Here is a 26,250-nt window from a genome sequence, read left to right as displayed (position 1 = left end):
TCCATATCCTGATCAGCAACCCACCCAGTGCGCTGCATGAACAGGTTTTTAATGAATGTCTGCTGAGTGGTTTCAGCAAGGAGTGCAAACATTCCGCAGCCAGAATCATAGTCTATATTTGAAGTAGTCGGAAGAGGGTCTCCAGCCGCATTACAATGCTTGTCATGCTTGCTTACTCTCTTACCACAAGTGTCAGGTTCATCAGAGCCGTCAGAACAATCTCTTTCGTGATCACAAAACCAAAAGCTAGGAATACAGGATCCAGATGTGCAGTGGAACTCATCGCTCTTACACGACTTAGAGACTGCAGGAGGGAAAGAAGATAAAACCCATGAGCAACACACAAGCTTGTTCCTAATAAACTGCCTGTATCTCTGATCTGGATACGAGTTGCCAAGAAAGGAAGGCTGAGGCCTGGGAAATGAGTTTTTGTATAAGTTTTCCATTGGGAGGGAAGAGTACGGGAGAGCAATACCGCTCCAGTTTCCCAGAATTTTTTTCTAAGTTCCAGAAGTTCAAAAATGAATTGCATTTGTTAGAAATACCAAAAGACTATTTTTTTGACACATGGAATCACAAATTATAGATAAAAGAAAACTTGGTTCTATGTTTTCTGCCATAACATAAAATAAAATAAATGCTATTGAAAAGCAAAAACAACAATATAACCAAATCTGAGTTCACCCTACACACAATCTTTTAGCCATCTTAGACCATGATTCTAGAGAGTTAGCAAAGTTCTGCTGTTTATCATCCTTATAATTCCTTTGAGTAAATGACTCTGCCTACACGTGAACATTGATTCTTTTCTCGCATAACCTGAGGTAGTTCTGGTCTAATGTGTTTTCTAGATTTTCTGCTACCTCTTGCTGCTGTTTTTACAACTGACTCCTGCTCTTGGACTGTAACCTGGCCTGGTGACAATCACTAAGTCCTTAAAAGATGCATCTGTTTACACCAATAGTCTCAAAATCATCGTGCTTAAGAAAGGTCTTTTAGTTTAATAGATACAGGAAATTATTTGATTAAACCAAATGGCTAAATATGAAATTAAGGTTTCTGAAAGTCAAGCATATGAAAAAGAGAGAAAAATTCTTTCAGTTACTAATGGCTACTACAAATGTATTGAGAGCAAATACAAGGGCTCAATGTGCAAATTCTGCCTGGAGTTGCTGAAGACAAAAGGTCTTTAATTGTAGAAAGTTAGGCATTAGAGCTGGTCTCTGGAAGAAATATTTGGAGTCAGGCATCCAGCCAGGGAACAGAGAGAAGGGGCTTCTTATGCCCCTACAATTACATCCTAAAGTAACTGCCTACGGAATCTACTTACAAGGTCAATTTGAGATGACAAATTGAAATTAGCCCAAACACCCAGGCGATGTATCTTTGCATTAGCTCAAGACATGCACCCCTGGAACCACAGAAGGAAAAGCAGTTTTATCTTACCACAGAAAACGGGGTTTTCATCACTCATATCTCCACAGTCGTTGTCTCCATCACACAAGAAAAGATGAGGAATACAAACAGTTGAATTCATACATTTTACGTATCCAGGCTGGCACGTGCGATCAGCTTGAAAAAGACAACCAGATAAACGTTTGGAACTTACCCACCACATATACATCATACACGTCCACGCTAACAGATCTATTGCAGAATCAAACCACCAGAAGGGAAGGATGTTCAAAGCTATCACAGAGGCATGATCCATGACACTTATGGTATGCCATACATTCTACAGTAAAAAGAGATATTTCCAGCTGATACCAGAGGCCATGGAGGAGAGGGGAGGCTGCTTTATAGTTTTAATTGTCTGTTTCATTATTTAATAGCATCAGCATGACTCCTCACTCTTGGTTAAATAAAATGATGGCATATCCACACAATGGAGTAATATGTAGCTGTAAAAAGGAGTGAAGAAGATCTCTGTATATTGATAAGGAATGATGGTATGATCTCCAGGATATATCAACAGTAAGAAAGCAGAACACTAGGCTATCTTTTGTGTAAGAAAAATGATGGCAGTGTGAATGTCTAGCAAGAAAGAAATGCTTACACTAAAAACAACAACAACGATGAAAAGATAAAACTCATGAAAATTGTAACCCCTATGAACAGATTGAGAATAGTATGGAGGGAGCAGGGTGGAGAGGACAAGGATGAAGGACTTCTGTGAATGTACCTTGTCATATAATTTTGACTAAGAAACCATGCACATTATTTTGTATAAATAAACATAATGAAATAAAAATAGATAAAGAAAAGCAATTCCTAAAATTTGGAAACAGTAACAAATGACTGCATATTCCTAGTGGGAAATAATCTAAGAACAAGAAGGACCTAAAATCTTTAATTATATTTGTGTGGTTACTTTGAAATTATTATAGGCATGTTGAAATTATTATAGAATAAAGCAAATAAGTGACTATGTTAATGTCACTTATTACAAACCAAGATTTTTAAGTAAAAGAGACATGATTATAAAAACCAAAAGGTAAAAAACCTGTTATCCCAAATTAAAATGGAAAATACCAATATCATTTTTTTCCCCTTAAGAATCGTATTTCCTAGCTCTGTCCAATAAAAAGGCCTAGAAGCAATAAAAGCCAAATAGGAATGGGTAATGCAACACTGTGGTAATTTTTAAATACCACAAAAGGAATGAGGCCAATTCTAGGTCTGAGAGAGGAAATGTACAAGTCTGAGCTATGGAAGACTGAATGGGGTCAAGTCAAAATAACAGAGAACCCAACTTTACCAGGGTTCCTGATGGCCAAAGATAGAACAACTAAGCACCGAAACCAGTAACTTATTTCACTGCATTAAAACTCAAAAACGTAAAAATCCATGAGTTTAACACAATAGTAAAAACAAAACAAAGCAAAGACTTAGTGCTCATTGGTCACCAACTCATTACTCTCAAAAATGACAAAGGGAAAGAATCAGACATTTACCCTGCAGAATTTTATTTCAGGGTAACAAAATAGTTAATAAGGGAAATTTCTTCTTTATGGAACATCAGCTAATAAATGAGCAAGGCACAATAAAATTTTAAAATGCCTATTTTGTAACCCTTAAAGTAATAATGAATTTATGGAACAACCATCCATGGATGCTAAAACCACTGGGTGAAAGGTTGAAGGGAACTTCCTAAGGGAAGATTCAGGCTGACTTCTAAATTCACTAATTAATTTCATCCTCACTTAAAGTGGAACAATCAAGCATTATGTGCTTCATTATGTGATACACAAGAAATAGCTCCACCTATGGAGTGTTCTTGCCCAAAGAATTGAGTCGAATGTAATCAAAACTCTAGGCCTCAATTCCAGCCTAAATCAATGTGTAGACCTTGCCTGAATCATAATTTGAACAGAGCAACTGTTGACATTTTGGGGACAAGTGATAAAATTTGAATTTGGACTGAGTACTAGAGGATATCAAATAAGTATTGTTGATTTTGTTGAGCATAATACTGGCATAGTAGTTGTTTTCCAAAGGTCTTTATCAGTGATATGTATGTCTGGGAGTTGCATTAAAATACTCAAAAAAAAGTTTGGGGGCTTCCCTGGTGGCGCAGTGGTTGAGAGTCTGCCTGCCGATGCAGGGGACACGGGTTCGTGCCCCGGTCCGGGAGGATCCCACATGCCGTGGAGCGGCTGGGCCCGTGAGCCATGGCCGCTGAGCTTGCACGTCCGGAGCCTGTGCTCCACAATGGGAGAGGCCACAGCAGTGAGAGGGCCGCGTACAACAACAACCACCACAAAAAAAAAGTTTGGGGAGATAGATGAAACAGATTGGCCACTTGTTGATTAAAAAAAAAAAAAAAGCACACCCAAATAAATATTGTGGTTAAGTGCCTACAAAAGCAATGGAGCATGTAGATATACCCAAACTAAAAATACATTTGTGCTCACGCTCCGCCCTTTTGTTTTCTCAAGATTCTAAAGTGCAAATCCCAGAAATTTTGGAAAATCAATTCACTAAAAAGCAATTTACCAGAAAAACTAAAGAGACAAATCATTTCAGTCAACACTGTACTACATACCTTTTTGCACAACAAACATTAAACACAACACATTAATCAATCATTTTTGTCAGTAACCACTGGTAAAGCTTTAAAACAGTCAGATGTATAAACCAAGGAGAAAATATTGAACGTTAAATAGTCAATGGTTGTACGGATCCATAAATATAGGTGAATAATTCAAATACTAGGTAGAATTGTTTTAAAAAATCACTTAGTAGACTGTATTAAAATGAAATGTATGTTTCAGATGAATACTATGGGTTTTTTTCTCAGAAAATGCACTGTCTTTATATAAAAATTTCATCTCCCAAGCTCTAAGACTTCAAGACTCCAAAGCACAAGTACTGAAGATGAACTTACAGCAATTTTTCTCATCTGAGGCATTGTGATCATGGCAGTGGTCCATCCCATCGCAGACTAAGTGAAGCGGGATGCACTTTCCATTATTGCAAGTAAATTCCGTGGTTTCGTTACAAGCCCTGAACAGGCACCCTGCCTCATCACTGTTGTCACCACAGTCATTGTAGTGATCACAACGATAACGATATTGGACACATCGCCCGTTGGCACAGGTGAAGCTTGTCAAAGGGCAGGTGTGATACGCTAAGAGGAGGGGAAAAAAAACATTGAAGAAGCTCTGGATTAAAGCATCATCCCATTTTCTAAAAAGATACAAGCAAATAAAATAAGACACTTTGGGTTTACCTTCCAAGGCAAAAGCTGCAAAACGCACTGCATGCAAAGTGAGATAACATTTTAAAGTAGTTAGATTAAGCAAATATTTTGTATGCTTCTTTTAGCAAATGAAGTATTTTTTTTTTTTTTTTTTTTTTGCGGTATGCGGGCCTCTCACTGTTGTGGCCTCTCCCGTTGCGGAGCACAGGCTCCGGATGCGCAGGCTCAGCGGCCACGGCTCACGGGCCCAGCCGCTCCGCGGCATATGGGATCCTCCCAGACCAGGGCACGAACCCGTGTCCCCTGCATCGGCAGGCGGACTCTCAACCACTGCGCCACCAGGGAGGCCCGCAAATGAAGTATTTTAAGCAAATGGCAAAGTCACTCCATTTCTCTACCATCTCAATGTATAAGTTTATCTCAATCACATAAAACTTAATCCCGTTAAGTTTTCAAACACAATGCTTTAATGTGATTGAGGCTCAGAGAGGTTAAGTAACTTTCCCAGGGCTCTACAGACTGTAAATGGCATCCAGCACCACTATAGAGGTGCTTCCTAATAAAGCATCATACACTACTTCACAGCACATATATCAGCTTATGTGTGATTTAAGCAAAGTGCAGTCTAGATTCTCAGAGTAAATGTTTTTCACTTCTAAAAGGACCAAACGCTTGGTACATTGTGAGTTCTTAACAAAAGTTCCAAGAGTCCAACTCACCACAGAGAGTTTCCAGCTCGTCACTGCTGTCACCACAGTCATCGATGTCATTACATTTCCACTGCTCTGGGATGCAGTGCCCACTGAGGCAGGTGAACTTGGAACTATGGCACCTTGTACCATTATCCCGGATGCAGTACTTATTGTTGTTGGCCAGGTACCAGTGGCCCTCGTGTGGACACTGGCACTCAGGGCCATTTGGACCTGAAGAAAGGTAGGCCCAGGAAAAGCTAAAGATTTGTGTAGCAAACATTCATATTTTCTCCTCCAGAAGGGCATTGGCAACAGCTTCTATATTAAACACACTATAAGACAAGCCATGGAAACTCTACTCTGAGTCATTTTTCCATCAATAAGAACCACCACCAATTTCTAATAAATGTGGCTACTTCACCTTAATCTTTAAACCACTATCTCTTGTCTTCACTGAAACATTAGCAATGATTCTACCTTCTCAGCAAACTCTGCAAAGCAACAGTCTCAAAAGGCACGTCTTCCTATGAATTTGTTGTTCTCTATAAAACACACTTCTGAAGCACACATCACACTCTAAAATATCCACTATAAACAGTACCTCCTAAGTGAAAGAATTAAATCCTTTTATAAGGAATGTTAGCTCACTGATGAAATTTCTATTCAAGACACGAGATGCAGCAGCCAAACCTGCATGTTTCTTTCTACCTCCATCAAGCTTGAATTAAAAATGTCTTTGTAAGAAGGGTCCATATGGAATACAAAAGAAACCTTTCAAAGTCTTCTCAACATACAAACCCTGAAATCTATTTTATAAGTTACTCTGGAAACAAAGAGAATTTTTTCTCCTATTAGAGCTGAATATTCCCTCAGCCTTCCTTACTAGTGGTCATCATTATTATTACTCTCCATGAGTCTATCTTCATGGCCAGTGCCTTACCTGGTGCACAAATATGGCTGCAGCCCCCATTAAACTGATCGCAAGGATTGTGACACTGCTGTTGGTCCTTCACGACAGCACGAATACCCTTAGGCAGGAAGGGAAGAGTCGTGGTCATTGCAGTCTGACTTGACCCATCATATTTGTTTGCTCGGTAAATTTTTTTATTGAACCAGTCAGTCCAGTAAACATACTGGCCATAGACAGCCAAACCAAAAGGATTATTGGCTCTGCTGACAATGACCTCCCGCTCCAGGCCCTCTAGAGTGATGCGCTCAATCTTCTGCCTAAAACGAAGATGGAAAAAAAAAAAAAAAAAAAAAGCTGGAATCCAGAAAGAATAAGTTCCTCAACTGGTACCCAATGCCTGAGCCCAACCATGGCTTTACACAAGCCCTCGACTTTCTTTTCAAGTGCAGCATATGGCAGCAAGAAATGTTTCTTCTGGTAATAGGAGAACTTCATCTGCTTATCAAACAATGGCCTATATAAATCATTGATTTCCACATATTAATATAACCCACAAGTAATCCTACAAAGGGAACCAGACTGACATTTGAAAACGGGAGGGCATTATGAAATAATACATTTATTGCATGGAACTTGGTGTTAAGCACAAAATAGTCACTCAATAAAATGTGAATTACATGGAACTTCCCTGGTGGTCCAGTGGCTAAGGCTCCGTACTCCTGATGCAGGGGGCCCGGGTTCAATCCCTGGTCAAGGAACTAGATCCCTCATGCTGCAACTAAAAGATTCCCGCATGCTGCAACTAAGACCCGATGCAGCCAAATAAATAAATATATATATTTTTAATGTGAATAACTTTTCCCTTCCCATTCCCTTAATGACTTTTTCCATTTGTCATTTACTTTGAGGTATTTACCTAGAATGATCCAAATTTAGACACAAAATATAACTGCTTTGTTTCAAGTGAGAAAATAAAGATGAAGTTGTTAGGTGCTCAGTGTCACAAGACCAAAATCATAAGAAAATAAGCAAGAAAAGTTAAGATTCCCACCATGTAGACACCAGCCATAATAAATAAAATCATCTCATGTCTTCAATCTTTAGGATGATTGGAATGTGAGTAATTTCAGGAGTACCTGGAGAGTTACATACAAAATTAGACCTGACAGAAGTTTATAAGCAAAACACTATGAAATTGAGAAGCTGGCACAGAAGAAAGAACTTTTTTGAGAAGACAATGAAAAGACAAAGACTGAAGGAAAATGTTTTTACAAGATACTGAATGCTAAAGCCCAGAGAAAACTTACTATCAGTGTGCATTTAAAAGTCATTCATATTTTATGGTAGTTACATGGGGCCTGTAAATTATAAATTGAATGACGACACTTGTAATTATAGCTGAAATTAACTTGTCTAGTAATGCATCTTTAGATGCCTTCAGTTCACAATTATTCAATCTCATGATATAGATCAATTTTCACAGGTGTATTCACCAATATTTCATCACATTATGCATATCCCTCTTTTTTTGAAGAGGGAGGAAGAAATCTTCTCATCAACACCCGCAGGAATAACCAAAGACACATACAGATTAGCATCTGCCCAGTAGAGAAAGCCTTCTTCATAGTCCAGAGTGAGCCCATTGGGCCAGACCAGGTCAGTGTTCACGATGGATTCCCGGAAGTTTCCTCCCAGTGTGGCTCTCTCAATTTGGGCATTAGTACTCCAGTCAGTCCAATACATGTACCTAGTGATCCAAAAGGAGTCATAATTCATCACAAAGAACCTCACTCTTTTTACTTAAGAAAGATGGCAGCATTCTTTAACTGTAAATTGACACCAATATGGCAAAATGAAACCCTACTCCATTCCCATCCATACAACTTGCCCAATGTGGATTTACTGAGTCAGAGCATTAATTCCCTAGTATGCTGCCAATTTTCCTAGCATCACTCGGAGTTCCTTCCCAGGTAGAGTCACTCATGCTCTTTCACCCTTGAATCTGTAGCTACAGTGTTACAAGCCCACAAAACACTGGCTCTCTATGAGCATAAAATAATTTCAGACCCCACTCCCTCCAGAAATAAGCAGACCATGTCATACCCTTGGCAAGGATCTAACACAATTGCTCTTGGCTTTGTAACTCGGGCTATCACAGTGTGCTTAGACCCATCCGTGGCAATGGACTTAATTGTCTGGTTGGTGTAGTCACTGTAATAAATTCTTCTATTGATCCAGTCAAAGGCAATGCCCTCAGGATTCCCTATGCCTGGACATACACCAACAAAAACACAAAAAGAAGTTAGAGTCTCAATATGCATTTTAGAACCCCTGGGTTATCCATGTGTGTTGACCCCATTGTGTCTCCTTCCAAGATAAGCTACACTTAGAGTGCACTTACCCGAAACAACAACGGTGGGAGAACTGCTCCTTGAATTCAGGTTGACATAGGAAACCTGGCCTTTTCCAGATTGTAAAATTTGTGTGAAGTAGATTCTGTTATCTATGCTGTCATAGTCTAGGGCCACAGCAATTCTTTCCACACTTATTGCTGTGAAAGGTTGACTATAGTCCTCAGGGTCAAAGTGTAAGCTCCTCAAGGAATCATCCAAGGCAAAGATGAGGAAATTTTCTGATGAAATGGCACAGCTCTTGCCATCACCTTGCAGGGTCCCAAAGGCACAGCCACATTTTGGGGTGTGCAATTTAGGCAGAGCAAAGCAGAAATGGGAGCATCCTCCATTATCTTCCAAGCAAGGGTTGTTGTCGACCTCTGCTGGTGACCGGGGCTGAACATTCTGATCAAAGATGGTCACATCTCTTAGCCAGTCGATATTGTCCCTTATAACTGTTGGTGGATCTGCTTTATATGGCTCCTTGCTAGCTTGGAAGATTTTTTTTAAATTCCTGTCTACCCATATGATAGAATTTCCAAATATAGTGATGGCATAAGGAGCTGGGTAACGACTGCCAAAACGAATTACTTCAGATTCCCCTCCATCAATGCTGACCCTTGCAATTAAATCTAAAGCATCATCAACCCAATAAACGTAGCCATTGCTAAGGTCCAATGCCAAGCCCCGTGGTGTGGCAACGATGTTTGATACAAGCACAGTTCGATTGGTACAGTCAAGAAAAGAACGTTCAATCTTTGGGTTTTGTCCATAGTCAGACCAGAAGAGGTATCTGTTCTTGGGGTCTACAACAATATCCCTGGGCATATCCACTGTGGTTTTAAGGAGAACACGGCGATGGGTGGTATTGATCCTTAGAACTTCTATCAGTGTTTCAGACCTAAAAGCATTGGTGAAATAAAGATTTCCTGCAGAATAATGAAAGAGCATGCTGATGAATGGAAAAACAAGAAGGAAGAAGATACCGTTTGTAAGACTGAGGTTTGGGTCAGTATATGTTGTCTTTTCCAGGATGACAGATTAATATCTCAGTTTAGATTTAATAAATATTTACTCTTAGGAACTAAATAGATTGTTTCTTCACATTTAAAGAGAATGTAACTCTCTTCAGCTTCTAAAGCAGATCAGAATTCATAGCAAATATCATAACCCACTTTCTACTGAAATATGTATTTTCCAGAATGTCCTTCCTCTTCTACCTGAATCTTCAAAGACTCATTATCATGACATACCTTCTACTCCAACATGATGAAAGGAGCAAAGAGTGAGAACCAGCAATATCTCAGGTTGTTACCTATGTCATCAAATGCTCTTTCTGTTTGGCATTAACGTGAGATCTTTTCTTGTCTTTCTAACTAGTGTAGAGGTTTTCATCCCAAGGACCTTCTAAAGTCACCAAAACAAAAGGCCATTTGCCTTTGGGCATTAAAGAACAATGTAAATGCTAGAATAAAAAGCATGGCAGGAAGATAGTTTAAGGAATAGAGAGGGAGCCCACATTGATTCCATGTAGTCAGAAGTCTGTTGCACTGCTACTAAGGGTTGGCAAGCTTTTTCTGTAAGGGGCCAAACAGTAAATATTTTAGGCTTTGCAGAGTATACAGTATACTCTACTCTGCCACAGTAACATGAAAGCGATCATGGACAATACATAAATGAATGGGCATAGCTGTGTTCCAGCAAAACTTTACTTACAAAACAGGTGGTGGGCTGCATTTGGCTAACAGGCTATAGGCTGTTGACCCTTGTTTTATCTATATCCTCAGAAATAATGTGGTAAATTTGTAATCAAGAATGGAATTTAAGAACCAAATTAAAGCCTTACCTAACCATATTACCATGTTTACTATTGGCAATTAACTATTACAGTATCTAGATTTTCATAATATATTTTAATATTTCTAAGTGATATCTACTTGCCAAGCTTGATAACACACAATGATACCTATTTTGATATAATGGGATTATATTCTAGAAGTATAATACATTTGTTTGTCAGTGTATCATTAAAAATCAGTGGTAATCCAAAATTAAGTACATGAATCAGTATAGCTAAGTCAATGTAATATTGGGTCAGGCATTTCAATTTAACTACAATAAAGTACCTAATAATCAAAACGTTTTCCATACATTAACATGAGGAAGCAATTAAGAATTCGGCAAGTAAAATTGCTAACCTTTAAAGTAAATGTCATATTTCATGGTTTACGTTATATTTTGATATCCCTTTCTCTTTGAAAATTTAGACATTTCTAATTTAGAAATTAGATGCTCATCTAAGTGTGAAATAAACCTACATAATTAAATATTTCTATCCATTTTGCCTACAGTTTGATCCTGTTAATAATAGAAGCAAATGATATAATCTCTAATGAATCTGTCAACTGAAACACCTTATCATTAACAGACACAAGTCTGTTACATTTATTCTAAAAACACAATTCAATCTGTTTTAAGTAATCTCAATAAACATTCAGAAAAACAGATCTGTCGCACTTATGTTAAACTTTATAGCATAAATAAGATGATAAATAAGAAATAAGAAATGCAAACATGAAAAGTCAATAAAATCACTTTTCAATAAAATCACTATATAGCTTACCCACCTGCTACCCAATCCACTGCAATACCCCGGACTCCATTTTCTCCTATCCCATCTGTAATGATGTTTGTAAAACTAGACCCATCTGGTCTGATTCTACGGATTGCATTATTAGATGGCACAGAGTTGCTAAAATCACACCAGTAAATAAAGCCAGAAGATACGTCCACATCCACGTGCAGTGCATTTCGTCCTAGAACGTTTAAGAAAAGATCATTAAACAATACTCTAGCTTGAACTAGAACTTTAAAAAATGTCTGCCCTTCCTCTCAAACTCTCATTCCCAACCCCCCTGCTCCAACCATGCCCCCATTATGAAATATAACTATTTATTTCCCAGTTGCAATGAGCACACTTACCCCCAGATCTTAGTTTCTAAAAACCACTTCCCACAGTAAAGAGCACTGGCTCCTGGGAGAAATGGCTAATTATAGGTTTGGGAAGGGAAGGTACAAGGTGAGCCTGGAACATATTTATTAGACCAGGAAACAAGGAAGCACTCAAACACTAATGGGATCATGTCGAAAAAGTACAGGCAGCCACTTTGAGAGGCTCTCCCCGGCCAAAATGGATTGCCTGGAGCATCAAAAGAATAATTATGCTAAATGATTCTACACTGAATTAAAAAAATAAAAACTTGAGTGCATGTGACAGTAAAAAGGAGAGCTCTCTTTTATAGAAGAATGAATGTAGGGACTTCCCTGGTGGTGCAGTGGATTAGAATACACTTGCCAATGCTGGAGACACAGGTTCGATCCCTGGTCCGGGAAGATCCCACAAGCTGCAGAGCAACTAAGCCTGTGCGCCACGACTACTGAGCCTGCGCTCTAGAGCCCATGAGCCACAACTACTGAGCCCGCATGCCACAACTACTGAAGCCTGAGCACCTAGAGCCCGTGCTCCACAGCAAGAGAAGTCACCGCGATGAGAAGCCCACACACCGCTACAAAGAGTAGCCCCTGCTCGCCGCAACTAGAGAAAGCCCATGCACAGCAGCAAAGACCCAACGCAGACAAAAATTAATTAATTATTTTTTAAAAAGAATGAATGTAGAAGGAATGATAGAACAAGAAAAATCACCATTTTGCAATGCCCAATTAAATAATCATTTCAGACAAGGATCATCAATGGCTCAAACCAATGAATTAAAGGTGCTTAGGGAAAAACATATCCATGGGTACCAAAGTGTGACCCCAAAGATTTCATACGCATTACAAAGGGGGAAAAAAAGCAGAGACTTCACAGTGACCACCTTAACCAAGTGATCAAGCTTAATCATTACTAAGAGGGGACAAGCTGACATTATGTCCTTTTTAATGAGATTCTGTATCAGGGACACAGCTTCATCTATGAAGGATTCTTCTCAAGTGTGTTCAACCCCAATCTAATCAAGCAATTAGACCTAACTTTCATTTCATGGGAAATCAGGGTATAAATTGAATGACAAGTTAAACGACGCTATGAGGAGGTAATCAGACATCCTCAATGTGAGATGCTAAAAAGACAATAGGTTTGTCTCTTCAAAAAATCACTGTCATAACAAAATACTGGGGTAACTACTACAGATCAAAAGACACAAAACAGACATTCCAAATACGATGCATGAATCTTGATTAGATCTTGGCTGGAACAAATCCACAGCTATAAAAATATTATGAGGCCAACAGGAAAAAATATGAATTAGATGATAATGCCCTTCAAGCTGCATGCTAAATAGACAGGGGTGAAGTGTCATGATATCTGCAATATATTTTTGAAAGGTTCATTCAAAATGTATGTATATGTATGTATACACACATAAACACACAGAGAGATTGAAGGCTCAAATGTGGTGAAATGTTAAGAATGGTTGAATCTAGCAGGTATAAGGATGTTCTCTATACCTTTTTTTCAACTTTTCTGCATTTGATATTTTTCAAAATGAAAAGTTGGTTGAAAAACTTAGTGACTTTATTTACAAGATGGTAACTTAGATCCATGACTTTTTAGATATAAGAAAACAGAGATGAGTCATGAGGACATGTGAATATGGTTATCAAGCAAGATAAACAAGCTTCCTTATGTGCCGGATCCAGACGTGGAGAAATGCTTTATGGTACCAAGGACTTCAACATGGCATCAGATGGAGTCAAATGTGACTTACACTGGAGCTGGCGTACCTTGGCCTGCCACTGGCACCATGGCTTCTGAATGATCTGACAATTCCAAGCTAAAGCCCCTGATTGCCCACAGCGTGGAAACAACAATGAAAGAGTGATATGGGGAGCAGGTCCGATTATCAGGACTGAGTTTAAATCCGGTGGCACAGGCACATGAGAACAGTCTTCCTGGTACAGGCAGGCAAATCTGCTGACAGGCATTCACGTTGTTGCTACAGCCATTTGAGGATTCGGAGCCTAAATGAAATCAAAATTAGTTTTTAACTTTTCACCCCACCTACTCGCCACTCCATGTCAAATTTTTCAACCGAGTCAGCAAATAAGTCATTATAAAAGTAAGTAACAAAATATGGAATCTGAGTTAACCTAAAAACAATATTGGAGAGCCTACTGCTTATAGAACTAACATGTACAGAGGTTTAAAACAGGACCACAACTATATAATAGTTATATAGTTTATATATTATATAATAATAGAGAATGGAGCACCAATTGTTTTTCTTCCACAAATCATTCAAGAATTAGAGGAATTAGGGAGGTCAGTCAACAAATTCTAATTTTTTTTTTTGCCCTCTTGACCTATGTACTGGAATTTTAAAGTATATCAGTTTTAATTACATGATCAACACTGTGATGAGCATTTGATTTAAAGTATATTAAATAATAATATTGAAGGGTTTTTTGAACATGCAATAAAATAATACCAAGTAACAAACCTAGGTTATAGGACAGCAAACAAATCTTTGGCTAGGGACTAAAAGCTATAAAATATTTCAAAATTATAAAAAATAATCTCCAGATCATAATGTTAATATAAAGGGGCAAATCAGAAGTTAGATTATCTCTGGGAAATAAATCTATTGAAAAAGGCAACATCTAAGAGTATTCCTTTTAAGATTAAAAAAATTCTATTGTGTTAATCACTTTCCCAGCAGATATCCAACAAATATTTACTGAGCACCTCCAATGCTCCAGCAACTATTCTAGTTACTGGGGAGAGAGTAAGAAACAAGACACAAAATACCTGTCCTTATGGAGGTTACCTTCTAATGAAGAACCCAGATGATAAACACATACGTAATATGTCAGGGAGTATGATAAAATAAAAGCAAAGTAAGGAGTTTAAAGTGCTGTGGAAAGAATGGGAGTAAGTTTACTCTGGCCTTTCAGATGCCAGCTTAGTCTTTGACACTTAGCCATGCTTAAGACATGGTTATAATTTTTTAAATATCTTGGGGTAATTTCAGTTTGCATGCATGTGTATGCACACAGTTTTGTGCATATGTGGGTTTGTGTGTGGGCATGTCAGTGTGCAGACACCCATGAATAAATATATATACACCCATGAATATGTATGTTTCAGTGACAAATACTCACCACGTCTTTGATAAATTCGAAGTCCCCTGAGATTTGGGACATTATCTCTCAAGACTATTTTGTTGGCCCCAGTAGCCTTGTCAACTCTTTCAATGACCTCATATTCTTCATCGGTATAATAAAGGAAGGGGCCATAGACAGCAAGTCCCCAGGGGTAGGAAAGATGGTTTACCAGGATCATTCGATTTGTACCATCCACGTTTCCTCTTTCAATCTGAAAGATCAAAATTTTCATTATTGACTGTCTCATGGTGCAATGAGGAAAATGTTTAAAACCAATATTCTCTTAATAATGTTTCACATGTATATAGCACTCGATTCTTTCCAGGGGTTTCTGACTATATTTGATAGTCACATCTACATCGAGCAGTAGGTGAGACAAACGTCATTGTGCCCATTTCACTGACAATGAAGCTGAAGTCCAAATAAGCCAATCAACTTTCTCAGATGGCATGGTGAAGAATAGGGGACTAATCCCTGCATGTGATATTCTGGTCAAGGATAATACACATTTAATGTCTAACTGGCCCTGCGTTTAACATCTTCACCAACTATTTCTGCAATGGAGATAGGAAACGTGCTTGACACACTCACGGAAGACAGCAAGATAATGCTGCTATATCAGCACAGTAACAAGCCTGAGTCAAAATGACTCTGATGAACTAGAAAAGAACTCAAGAATGAAGTTTCTAACAGGAAGTGACAAGCATTATGCTCTGGAAGAAGAACAAAATGTAGACATAGCTGGTTTGATTTTATTCCAGAAACTTGTCTCAAGTGCCTCCTCTGTGCCAGGATCTGAGCTGAGTGTTGGTAAGAGAGAAATGGGGTGTGGCTCCTGCCTTCCTGGACAAGGGAACCCAGCAGTTACGAGAGCAGGTTATGCCCTAGAAACAGAGTTTCCAGAAGGGTAGAGAACAGGGGAGATAATCTCTGAGGGGAGCTGCTGAGGGAGTGACCAGGACCAGATGAGCGGACCACGCTTGGCTGAAGTATCTGGAGCTACTTATCTGGACCAGGGTTCCAGGGTTCCTTGTGGTGTTATGAAGACCACATGCCTCCATCACTAAAACAGGTTCATTAGTGAGGGCCGTGTTCTCATCAAGGCTAGAGAGAAGTGGCCCAGGATAGTGGAAGTGGCAGAAAAAGGCTGGACCTGAGAGAAGGAGCACGGGGACAAGCTGCCAGGATTTTGTGATGATTAAATAAGGATGTGGTTATTAGAGTGAAGGAGGAACATGTGGGTTCTAGCCTAAGAGAAAGGATGCAGAGTCATACCACCAATCAGCTCACAGATTCCAGAGAGCGGAGCAGATGCGGAAACAGGAAGGGGAGGGGCCTGGGGAGTCTGGTCTGGGACGCGCTAATTTGTAAGCAGAAATCACACCACGTGGCACGAGCTTCTGCAAAGTGCTTTCACACACATCACCTACTTCTTTTTCACCATTATAAGCACATATCAGGAGTGAAATGAGTACTCAGCGAGCTGTCATGAACTGAAAACCAAACCTACCGCACAATTTTATGGAGAGCATCCATGTCAAAGACAGATCTGAAATCACTCCTGTTCTTTAAAGCAAGGAAGAGACTAGCACACACTCAACATCCAAAGCAATATTTTAGTTGAGCAATAATTATTACTGAGTACCTTCTATGTGCCCAGTCCCAGCTCAGCTGCATAAGCACGGTAGTGAAGATCAAATGTTATTTCTGTGAATGAATGGAATTTATAGTTCCTGCTTCTTATGGCAGAATGTAATGAACTCCACCTTGGAGTTTAAAATTACCAGGAAAGGGAGTTTTCACACATCCATCTACCATGTTAGGACATTAGAGCGTCATATGTAGCTGTGAGGGGACATTGAGCTCAGAAGCTTGCTATTTTTTTTTTCTTAGTCTCTGCAATCGGAGAGCCTTTGAGAACTTGCGAAGAAAAGCACTGAAATCACTGAAACATGAAAGAAAGGGCTCTTAAAGGACAAATACAAAATGAGAAATGGAATTATTTTATCTTGAAGAAAAAGGAAGAATGAGGGAAAAAATAAACATTCTGTAAGGAACCATGCACACACTATAAAGAACTGGACTTCAGGGAAAGAAGTTATTGAGAGAAAGGGCAATAAAACACTGGCACAGGGCTTCCCTGGTGGCGCAGTGGTTGAGAGTCCGCCTGCCGATGCAGGGGACACGGGTTCGTGCCCCGGTCCGGGAAGATCCCACATGCCGTGGAGCGGCTGAGCCGGTGAGCCACGGCCACTGAGCCTGTGCATCCGGAGCCTGTGCTCCGCAACGGGAGAGGCCACAACAGTGAGAGGCCCGCGTACCGCAAAAAAAACAAATAAGTAAATAAATAAATAACACTGGTACAAATGGCCAAGTGAGATTTCTTGAGAACCACTGCCAGACAACTCAGAACAATCAATGTCAGCTGTGCAAGCTCGGCAACAAAGAACAACAGACTAGAAAGTGTGCTCATACCACTCCCGTGCTGCTGAGTGCCCAGTAGAGTTTCTGCTCCTCAATATCAAGGGTGATAAATGCCACATTATCAAGGCTCCCAGTAAAGAGAGTTTTTCGAGATGTGCCATCCATGTTAGCACTGGCAATCTTGGGGGGAATGCCACTGTTGGTTCCTCGGTCTGACCAGTACAGTTTCCTAGAACCATGAAAAACAAAGGCGTTTAGTGAAACAGGTGCTTTCACTACATATTTAAATGAAAAACATGTCTTTCCTGTCCTCAAGAGGCACACCATTCAATGCAGGAAGTCTGAAACATTAATATCTTGTTACATCCAAGGTGGAAGAGTTCCTTAATCAGTGTTCTCTAATGTCTGTATACTTCTTCGTTATTACTGGGGGAGAGGCCATTTAAAATGGTATCTGATACAGGATACCGTTTTCCATTGGTGGGCAATCCCTTAGCTTGGTCACACAGGAAGTTCACGGACTAAGAAGAGCCTGTATCAACAGTCGATCCTTTTCAAAGACTCAGTATGCCCAGCACACTAGGAAGGACAAAACTAATGTAAATGTGGTCAAGTACCTCCCTGATCACCTCTCAGCCCTCTTATTTAATTCTTTTCCAAATCATCAACCACAAGACCAGCTACTTTATTTTCTGATTTTCGTGATGGAAATGCCATGTGTACACATGAACCCTAATCAGCACACAGAATTACCAAATCCGTGATCCATGAAAGTTCATTAAAATATATGAGGGTTGCTTTCCATTTACTGTGAGGACATAACTTCTAGACTTGAATCCAAGTTTTCATTCCTTTCTATCTCACCTCCTGCTATAGCCTCAACAGACAACCCTCTCACACTCTTTTCCTATAAGTCCTCGAAACACTTAATTCCCATCATCTTTATATGCAGACCTCTTTTACCACCAATCCAAGACACCCATCCCATGAACCTCCTCTTCAGTTCTAAACTTCTCTACCTCTAAGTTCTCAAACTCTAAAATTCCCTGCTTCAACCAAACTCTTCCATCTCTTCCTTGCTCCTATTTTATGTCTTCCATTGAACCTGTTCTTTGCGCTTAAAACTTGTCTGAGCTCTCAATCTTTCAGGCCCTCTATGCCTGGACCTCATACCATTTTAACCATTTTAACAATATTCTGATTTATTCTCATGATTTCCCATTGTGCCTACATTGCTAACTACTAACCCTGAGTTCCTGTCATTATTTTCTTTCTCCTTTCCCATTCCAGGCTGCCAAAAGTTTTCTGGACAAAGTCACAAAACTCTTGTGAATTCTGAGTTCACTAAAAATTTAAGCTACCTAAACTTAGCTAAGAACTCTCATCCCTGACTGAACATTTTCTTCCTTCCCCTGACCCTTTCCACTCCAGTGTTGATCAATCTTTCTAAAATACAGATTAGGTTCTATCATTCCCTTCCTCCAAATTCCCTTCTGGCTCCTTATTTCTCAAAAAAAAAATACAGTGCAACTCCTTAGCATGACATTAAAGTCCTTCTCTAGACTTCCCTGGTGGTCCAGTGGCTAAGACTCTGCACTCCCAATGCAGGGGGCCCAGGTTCGACCCCTGGTCAGGGAACTAGATCCCACTTGCCACAACTAAGAGTTCACATGCCACAACTAAAAGATCCCTCATACCACAACTAAAGATCCCACACGAGGCAAGAAGACCCCATGTGCTGCAACTAAGACCCGGTGCAGCCAAATAAATAAAGTACCACTTCTCAGCTGCAACCCATCCTGCACCTACTGGAAGCCTTCTCATCCTTCAAGGTCTATTTCAAGTGTTTATCCACTCCCTTAAAGCTTTCCACATTCATTCAAAGTCAAAATGCATTATTGTTCATTCTTTTTTTTTTTTTTTTTTTTTTTTTGTGCTGGCCTCTCACTGTTGTGGCCTCTCCCGTTGCGAAGCACAGGCTCCGGACGCGCAGGCTCAGCGGCCATGGCTCACGGGCCCAGCTGCTCCACGGCATGTGGGATCTTCCCAGACCGGGGCACGAACCCGTGTCCCCTGCATCGGCAGGCGGACTCTCAACCACTGCGCCACCAGGGAAGCCCTATTGTTCATTCTTATAATTCTATTTTAAAATGCCTGAAATTCTTGTTTGTTTGGAATTAATTTAAGTTCAATGTTATTAATTTGAAAAACAGAACACAATACACATTAAATATAACTTAGAGTTATTTCTTTCTTACTGAGATCTATATTTTTCAAATGTTGGCATATGAAATCAGAAAAGGCCCTACGTTTGAAATCTTCCATTTTATTAGACCATAATATTAACAAGGGTGGTGCTGTATAGAAGACACACACTACTTATGAATGAACGCTCACCCATTAACAGGATCAATAGTTATGCCAACCGGAAAACCAACTCCAAGATTCGTCCCATCATTGGTAATCAGTGTTTTTCCGTATCTGACATCTCCTCGGAGTGTCAAAACCTATATAAGGGCAAAATAAAGAAAGCTATGATGAAGGAGAACTTAAACACACAACGAATTCAAAGCATGATTGTGGTGAATGGGAGGGTTTGCATGATATTCAGATAATCCCTAATTGCATTTCAGGGCTATGAGAAAATCGGCTCAATAGAAAATGGGAGTAAGAAAACAAAATCACCTCTCAAATTTCTATTTTCAATTCACCTAAAGTTCCAGGAGAGGATATTTATACGGACAAAAGAAAGATTCAAATGAGTGAACATACAGAATCATTGCCTGAGCGAAACTACAGAAAAAAGATGAGAAAACTCTGGAAGACCAATGGGAACCCCACAGGTCTCCTGTACCCCAGTGACTGGGCCATAGCACGCAGTGGCCCATCACTGCAAACACAGTTGATCAAACAGTCCAAATTTACACAGAGTTAAAGTGAACTCTGTGCCAAGTTAACAGCCTGAGTGCAAATCCTGACCCGGCCAGATCTGACTATATGACCTGAGGCAAGTAAGTTCACCTCTCTGAACTTTACCAGTAAATGGGGATGACAAATTCCCTTCTGCATAGAGGTTCCAGGAACATAAGACAATGCATGTAAAGTGCTTCGCACAGCACCCAGCACAACTGTATTCAATTTTTTTTTATTGATCCATTTATTGGGACCTCACTATGCAGCAGGCCTTATACTAAGCATTATCGGATTTAATCCTCACAGTAATTTTGTGAGATAGATGGCATTATTATGCTCATATAATGTGATGAAAAAGAGGCCTAGAGAGGATTTGTGGTTTTCCCAATGTTATGTTTTTAAGTAATCTTGCTAGAAATGTTATAACCACAGTGTTATAACACTGTGAAACACCACAGAGGGATATGGATTACTGGACTAGATGTAGTTTTTTATAGAAACAAGGCTATTTTGGTATGCACTTGAGACAGTCTGAGATGAGAAAAACTCGTAAGACATAAGAAAATACCTCTTGATTTGCATGAAGGCTTTTCTATAAAATTACATTTCAACACAAACTGATTATTTGTGTGTGTTTCTATCTCTGCCTCTCTATCTATATACATCTCTCTCTCTCTCTCTCTTTCTCTCTCTCTCTCACACACACACACACACACACACACACACACACCTCACACACACACCCTTCTCTCCCTCACTCTTCTCTCTATATTTTCTCTCTCCTGTGTGGTACGTTTCTCTCCTATTTGGACTAAAATAATTTTTCTCTTTTCAATTTGCCTCTTCCTGCTGCAATTTCTCTCTTTTCCCTGAGGATGGCTTTGGTTCAAAGGGAAGTCCGTCTCCTTGTGTTTTGGCAGAGATGGAGCTCTCTCACACAAGGCCATGCTGTAGGATTCACGCTTCAGCTACAGAATTGCTTTTAGTGAGTGAGCACACAGCTACCCCTAGCGGAAGAGTTGGAATTGAATGTGAGTTTCTCCTCTGGAACGGATATCATACAGGAAAACAGTACTTGGACACAATTTCTGTTTTTTTAATCGATCTAACATTCATCTGGAAGAGTTACAATTGATACCACCAAAGGAAAAAAACGATAAAAACACTAAAGGGGCAATTTACCTTTATGGATAGTCTAAATATATTGATGATTTGAGGGAAACAGGGCTCTGCATTCGCAGGATACCTTAGCGTCAAGTACTTTTACTTACTGAACTATGAACCCCATTTTATGGATAAGGAAGCACGGACTCAGAGAAGTTATATAATTTGTCCAAGGTCAAACAGCCTGTGAGTAAACACCGTGCTTAGTCACAAAATGCATTTTCATATCTCATGGTCTTTATTCAAGTGTTTTTTTTTTTCTCCCTTCTTCTTCATTATGCAGAAATGAAGGATGGTCATCCTTCAAGACTTAGCTCTCAAGTAACCTCTTGGGGGAAGCCCACCGTTCTCTCCCCACACACTTACTTCTGTCCTTAATCACTCTCTTTATATTCAATGCACATATCACACTTACACTGGAGCAAAGATATTTGTTTATGTGTCTAGCTCTCAGATGTGTGAGCTACTTAAAAGCAGGAAAAACAAATGTTTGATTCATCCTTGAATAACCAGGACGAACCATGGCACCAATCCATGGAAAGCACTTCCTAGTGCTTATTGAATGAATGCATAAATGAGCAAGCAAGCCAGACTCGAAGCCAGGACTCCAAAGCAAGTTCTCTCTCCTCTGGACCTCACTGCATTTGGAGCACAATTACCAACTTTAGGTTTCCGTGGTTAAAGTGGCCTCACCAATACACACACATGCACACGCACATACTCAGTTCTTCAACTGGTGCTTTTCTGTTGTATCTAACCCTGATGGAGGAGACATGTGCCCTGCTCTTGGAAGAGTATCAGTCCAAAAGAGAAGACCCCACTTACAAAGCAGGAGCAGATCAACTGCCATGTGGAAGGAAGACAGTTTTCTACTGAGTGGACTCTAGAGAGATGTGAGTTTGGTATTAAAGGTCTTGGGCAGTAAATATCGCCTGTGTTTTGATGGGTCAGTGATATTTTTCGTTGAGGTTGTGCAAAATACCTTCTGTCACTGTCAAAGGGGGTTGAAGCAGGCTAGACTGCCGAACTTGTGGTTTATAACAAGGCAAAGTTAGACCACCCACCTCCCCCAGAATCAGGGCAGTGAAGCTGACTGTTTAAGCCAGTTTCTTAGCTTCTGTGGGCTTCAGATTTTCATCTAACAAAGAGCTTGAACCAGATGAGGCTCCAAGGTTCCCTTCATGTTAGGAGCTGCTGATTCTATTCTACCCGGCTTGAGATTAGCATACTGCATGCGTACTGCGAATGTCCCTGTCACTGTGACCGTTTACTACATTTGCCTGCGCTCCGGAATGTTGTAAGGATTGGATGAGATGATGTTTGTGGAAGACCTTTGTAAACTGTAAAGCACTGTTCTGACTATCGAATAAGCACTCCTCCTAGCAAATCTGCTCTAAATTAGCCACTTAGCTGCTGTGTGCCTTCCTCATCTTTAGCATTAATCTTTCTGAACGCCCCAGAGAGAACCAACTTACTAACTGGTGCCTCATCCTGAGCAGTCAGGACTGTCACCCTACTGTCGCTCTCCCAAGACCACCCCTTTGCGTTAGGAATTCTCACTCTCAAAATTACTCTGAATGAATAATCCATCACATGTTTTAACCTTGTCCCAGAGCGGAGCAAACCAGTACTAGTCAAGTTACCTCTGATTTACTTCATGTGATTTCATACCTGTGCCCCTATAGAATTTCTTCTGGGAATTAGAGTAAAAAAAACACTTATCTCAAAAAAGGAAAGCATCAAAGGAATCAGAATCAAGTTTCTACTTTCTGTTTCACTGTTGGAGCCATAGAAAGATTTCCATCTAAGAACAGAGGTAACCTATAAATTTGGTTTAGAACTGAAATAGTATTGAATACTTGATGAGGAAAGATAATGAAAAGGCCTTGCCTACTATAAGCTTCCCTTTATGTTGAACTCCTTACCTAATTTTTTATTTATCTTTGTATATATCCTAATAAATTATCTAACATCCTTTTACATGAACAAGTTACCATTTATGCTTAGGAGGAGACAAAGTAGGGCAGTAGAAAGTTCCAATTTTTAGGTTTCTCCTTGGCTTCAGAGACTTTGATAGTTAATATTAATATCCCTTTTGCTTCCTCCATATGACAGCATTTCCTGAGAATAGATTTTACATGAATAAGAAACCAGCGTTTGTGTCAATAGTATTACGGAATCATTACCTTAATTGACTGAGTTCCACGATTGGTATAATAAAGGTTTCTTGATAGCCAATCTAAGGCCAGGCTCGTAGAAGCCCCCAAACTTGATAGAGGAACAAACACTGTCCTGTTGGTGCCATCTGTCTTCACTCTGTGAATTTCACCCTGGTGAGAAAGACAAGGAGGGGTGAGCTGTTTCAAGGCCACAGCTTCACTGCAGCTACTGCCAGCTACTGTGTTTCTTTAACACGCCTCACACGTGGAATAAAGGCAAAGTTTCAGGGCCTCTGGCTGGGGTTACTGTGTATAATGCTAACGCCAGCAACACTAAAAACACTGATTTTCAAGTGCATCACAGGAATATAGAAGGCTTACCATTCAGGCTCCCTCTGATAACAGCTACAGAAGTTTATTCCTTAACCACCACAGGCCAAAGAGTCATAAAAATAATCCAAGTCACAGGTGTGAATCAGGAGGCCAGGAGTATATTTTTCCACAGAGGTGACAAGCATCAACCACATAGATCTTCCCTCTCTTCCTCATTTGTATTTTCCTTGCCCCTTCCCCATCCTCACAGGTTTCTTCCCTAAAGGGTGAGGAAAGGGTCCCAGTGGGAAGGAAATTGGAGGAGTGTTCTTTTTTATCCTAGAGGCAAAGATTCTGAGTGAAGGCCACAGCGGCCACATCAGATGCTTTCCTGGAATTCCCTTAGGAAACTATTGCTTTTGGTCTTGAGCGATGATCATTTTTATGTTAGTCTAATATCCTCATTTTTATGTTCGTCTAATAGACTAAAGCTCTTTAAGAGCGAGCTTTGTTACTGCTTCCTCTTGGCATGTACTCTGCAGTTGGAAGCAGTTAGTTCAGTGAAGGGAGAAGAGTAGTCATTTAATACTTGTTGAATGAATAAATATACCCAATAGCTTAAATGTGCTTATTATCGGGTCTTTGCTCCAGGCCAACTTCCCATTGACATCCCTCACTAAATTAAAAAATGCTTAGTGGTAAATCTATTTATGTCTGGGCCATTTCCCACCCAGCATAAATATAAGAAGGCCTCAGTGCAGGTAGGCTCTTCAAGAACAAGTTGCATACTTTGAATGTTATTTGAAACTTACTGGATTTTCAAGCCAATAGATGAATTGCTCTGAGTAATCAACTGCAACATCATAACCATTCTGTATCCCTGATATGGGCACCATAGCATCAAAGGTCTTCACCTCAGGGTTAAGGGAGATTCCAAAAATTATACTGTGTCTTACAACTATTAGGAACGCTTCATCACCTGTGAAAATAACAAAATATCTCTCAAAATTATATCCCAGACATTTAGAGTAACAGAAGGTAGTGGATTGGTACCATCTGATGGGACAAAATGCCACTGCAGAACTGCTGCAATAACTATAATGCATGATAGATATTTCACCAGATAATCCAGGGCCTTCCATTGGGTTTCAATGGGTTGCTCCGTCACCAGACCATCAACTTCACACATAAGACCTCTGGAATTACCCAAAGTAGATCAGCATTTACCATACTCTTCATTAATTCCTTACTCATGCTGCTAAACTATCCAAGTTTGCTAAGAGTCACAGACAAGAAGTTCTTCCATTTCTATACGCAGAATAACTCAGAGAAAGGAGAGTTGGATTTTGCCCCAAAATGTGAAAGAAAATTTATAGACTCTTCTTGGTGAATGGCAGTTCATTTGTTTTAATTATGTTCAGAAAATAACACCACAAAGTGTTGCCTAGAGTTTATGAGAAACTTTAATTACTAAGTAAATCTAATTTATAATCCTACCAATTGTTGTTTGACTAATGTCTACCTTCCACATTAGATTCTAACTCCCAAAGGGCAGTGACCCTGTCTGATTTACTCACTATTATGTCCCCAGAGCTTGGCTTATAATAGTTGTCTAATAAATATTTGCTAACTGAATGACCCCATAAATGAATAAATGGATGGATACATAAGTAAATATGTAAAGAGTGCCTTCTGAAGTTCTCAAAAGTATCTGTACTTTGCAACTTAAACATCTTCATAATGCCTTATTTAAACTACCAGTTCAAGTAGGCTCTTTAATAGATAATGAGGCCCATTTTAAAAGATGATCTTTATCCAAATTATAGTCCCTTTATCAAAAAATTAAGGAAGTTCACGAGTAGGGTTTTATTACCATTCCTCTGTGAGAAAAGGAAAACTTTGGAATGTGAGTTCTGTGTTATTAAGATATATAAGATATAGCACCTATTAAGACACTATATAAAATGATTAATCATTGCATACTCTTCATGGGCTAAAAATGGTGTTTGCATTACTTTGATCATCAGGGAAGCTTTACATCTTCAGCAGGATTATTTTGACAATTTTTTCTTTACTTACTTTCATGTCCAATTAGTTTTTCCTTGTTCCTGGCATTTCCACTACTAAGAAATGACTCAATTTATTAACCTGGTACAAATCTAAAATAAAATTTGCAACTCTTCATGCTTAATACTTTACAAAGTATTACAATATATAGCATTTAGTCTTTCACAGCAACCCTGCAAAGTTGTTTTCAGAAACAACTGAGGCCAAGGAGCTTCCCACAGCTTTGCAGCTTCCACAGGAAACAGGCAATGAGATTAACTCCCAAGTCTTGACTCTCTCAGCCGCTCCACTATGCCTCTCTTCTGAACAACTGCAATAACCATGATAATCGTAGCCACTTATTGAGAAGACA

The 26,250-nt window shown here is 39.6% G+C and overlaps 1 protein-coding gene across 1 annotated transcript in view; it reads right to left on the bottom strand.

The window, feature by feature from the left end:
• LRP2 (LDL receptor related protein 2) overlaps positions 1-26,250 on the bottom strand; it is a gene marked incomplete at its 5' end in the record, with an annotated part of 197,706 nt that overhangs the window by 58,691 nt on the left and 112,765 nt on the right. The window contains 15 exons of the mRNA XM_081243139.1: positions 185-304; positions 1,447-1,572; positions 4,388-4,630; positions 5,422-5,625; positions 6,335-6,621; positions 7,893-8,051; positions 8,408-8,573; positions 8,706-9,626; positions 11,325-11,513; positions 13,480-13,716; positions 14,857-15,070; positions 17,335-17,512; positions 19,681-19,790; positions 23,547-23,690; positions 24,644-24,810. Coding sequence (XP_081099265.1) covers positions 185-304; positions 1,447-1,572; positions 4,388-4,630; positions 5,422-5,625; positions 6,335-6,621; positions 7,893-8,051; positions 8,408-8,573; positions 8,706-9,626; positions 11,325-11,513; positions 13,480-13,716; positions 14,857-15,070; positions 17,335-17,512; positions 19,681-19,790; positions 23,547-23,690; positions 24,644-24,810 — 3,465 coding nt within the window. The remainder of the gene's footprint in view (positions 1-184; positions 305-1,446; positions 1,573-4,387; positions 4,631-5,421; positions 5,626-6,334; positions 6,622-7,892; positions 8,052-8,407; positions 8,574-8,705; positions 9,627-11,324; positions 11,514-13,479; positions 13,717-14,856; positions 15,071-17,334; positions 17,513-19,680; positions 19,791-23,546; positions 23,691-24,643; positions 24,811-26,250) is intronic.

Source organism: Mesoplodon bidens (assembly GCF_964165515.1).
Source record: "Mesoplodon bidens genome assembly, chromosome: 8".
Classification (NCBI taxonomy): Eukaryota; Metazoa; Chordata; class Mammalia; order Artiodactyla; family Ziphiidae; genus Mesoplodon; species Mesoplodon bidens.
The sequence above is the reverse complement of the archived record's forward strand: the minus strand, read 5'-3'. Positions and strand labels throughout refer to the sequence as shown.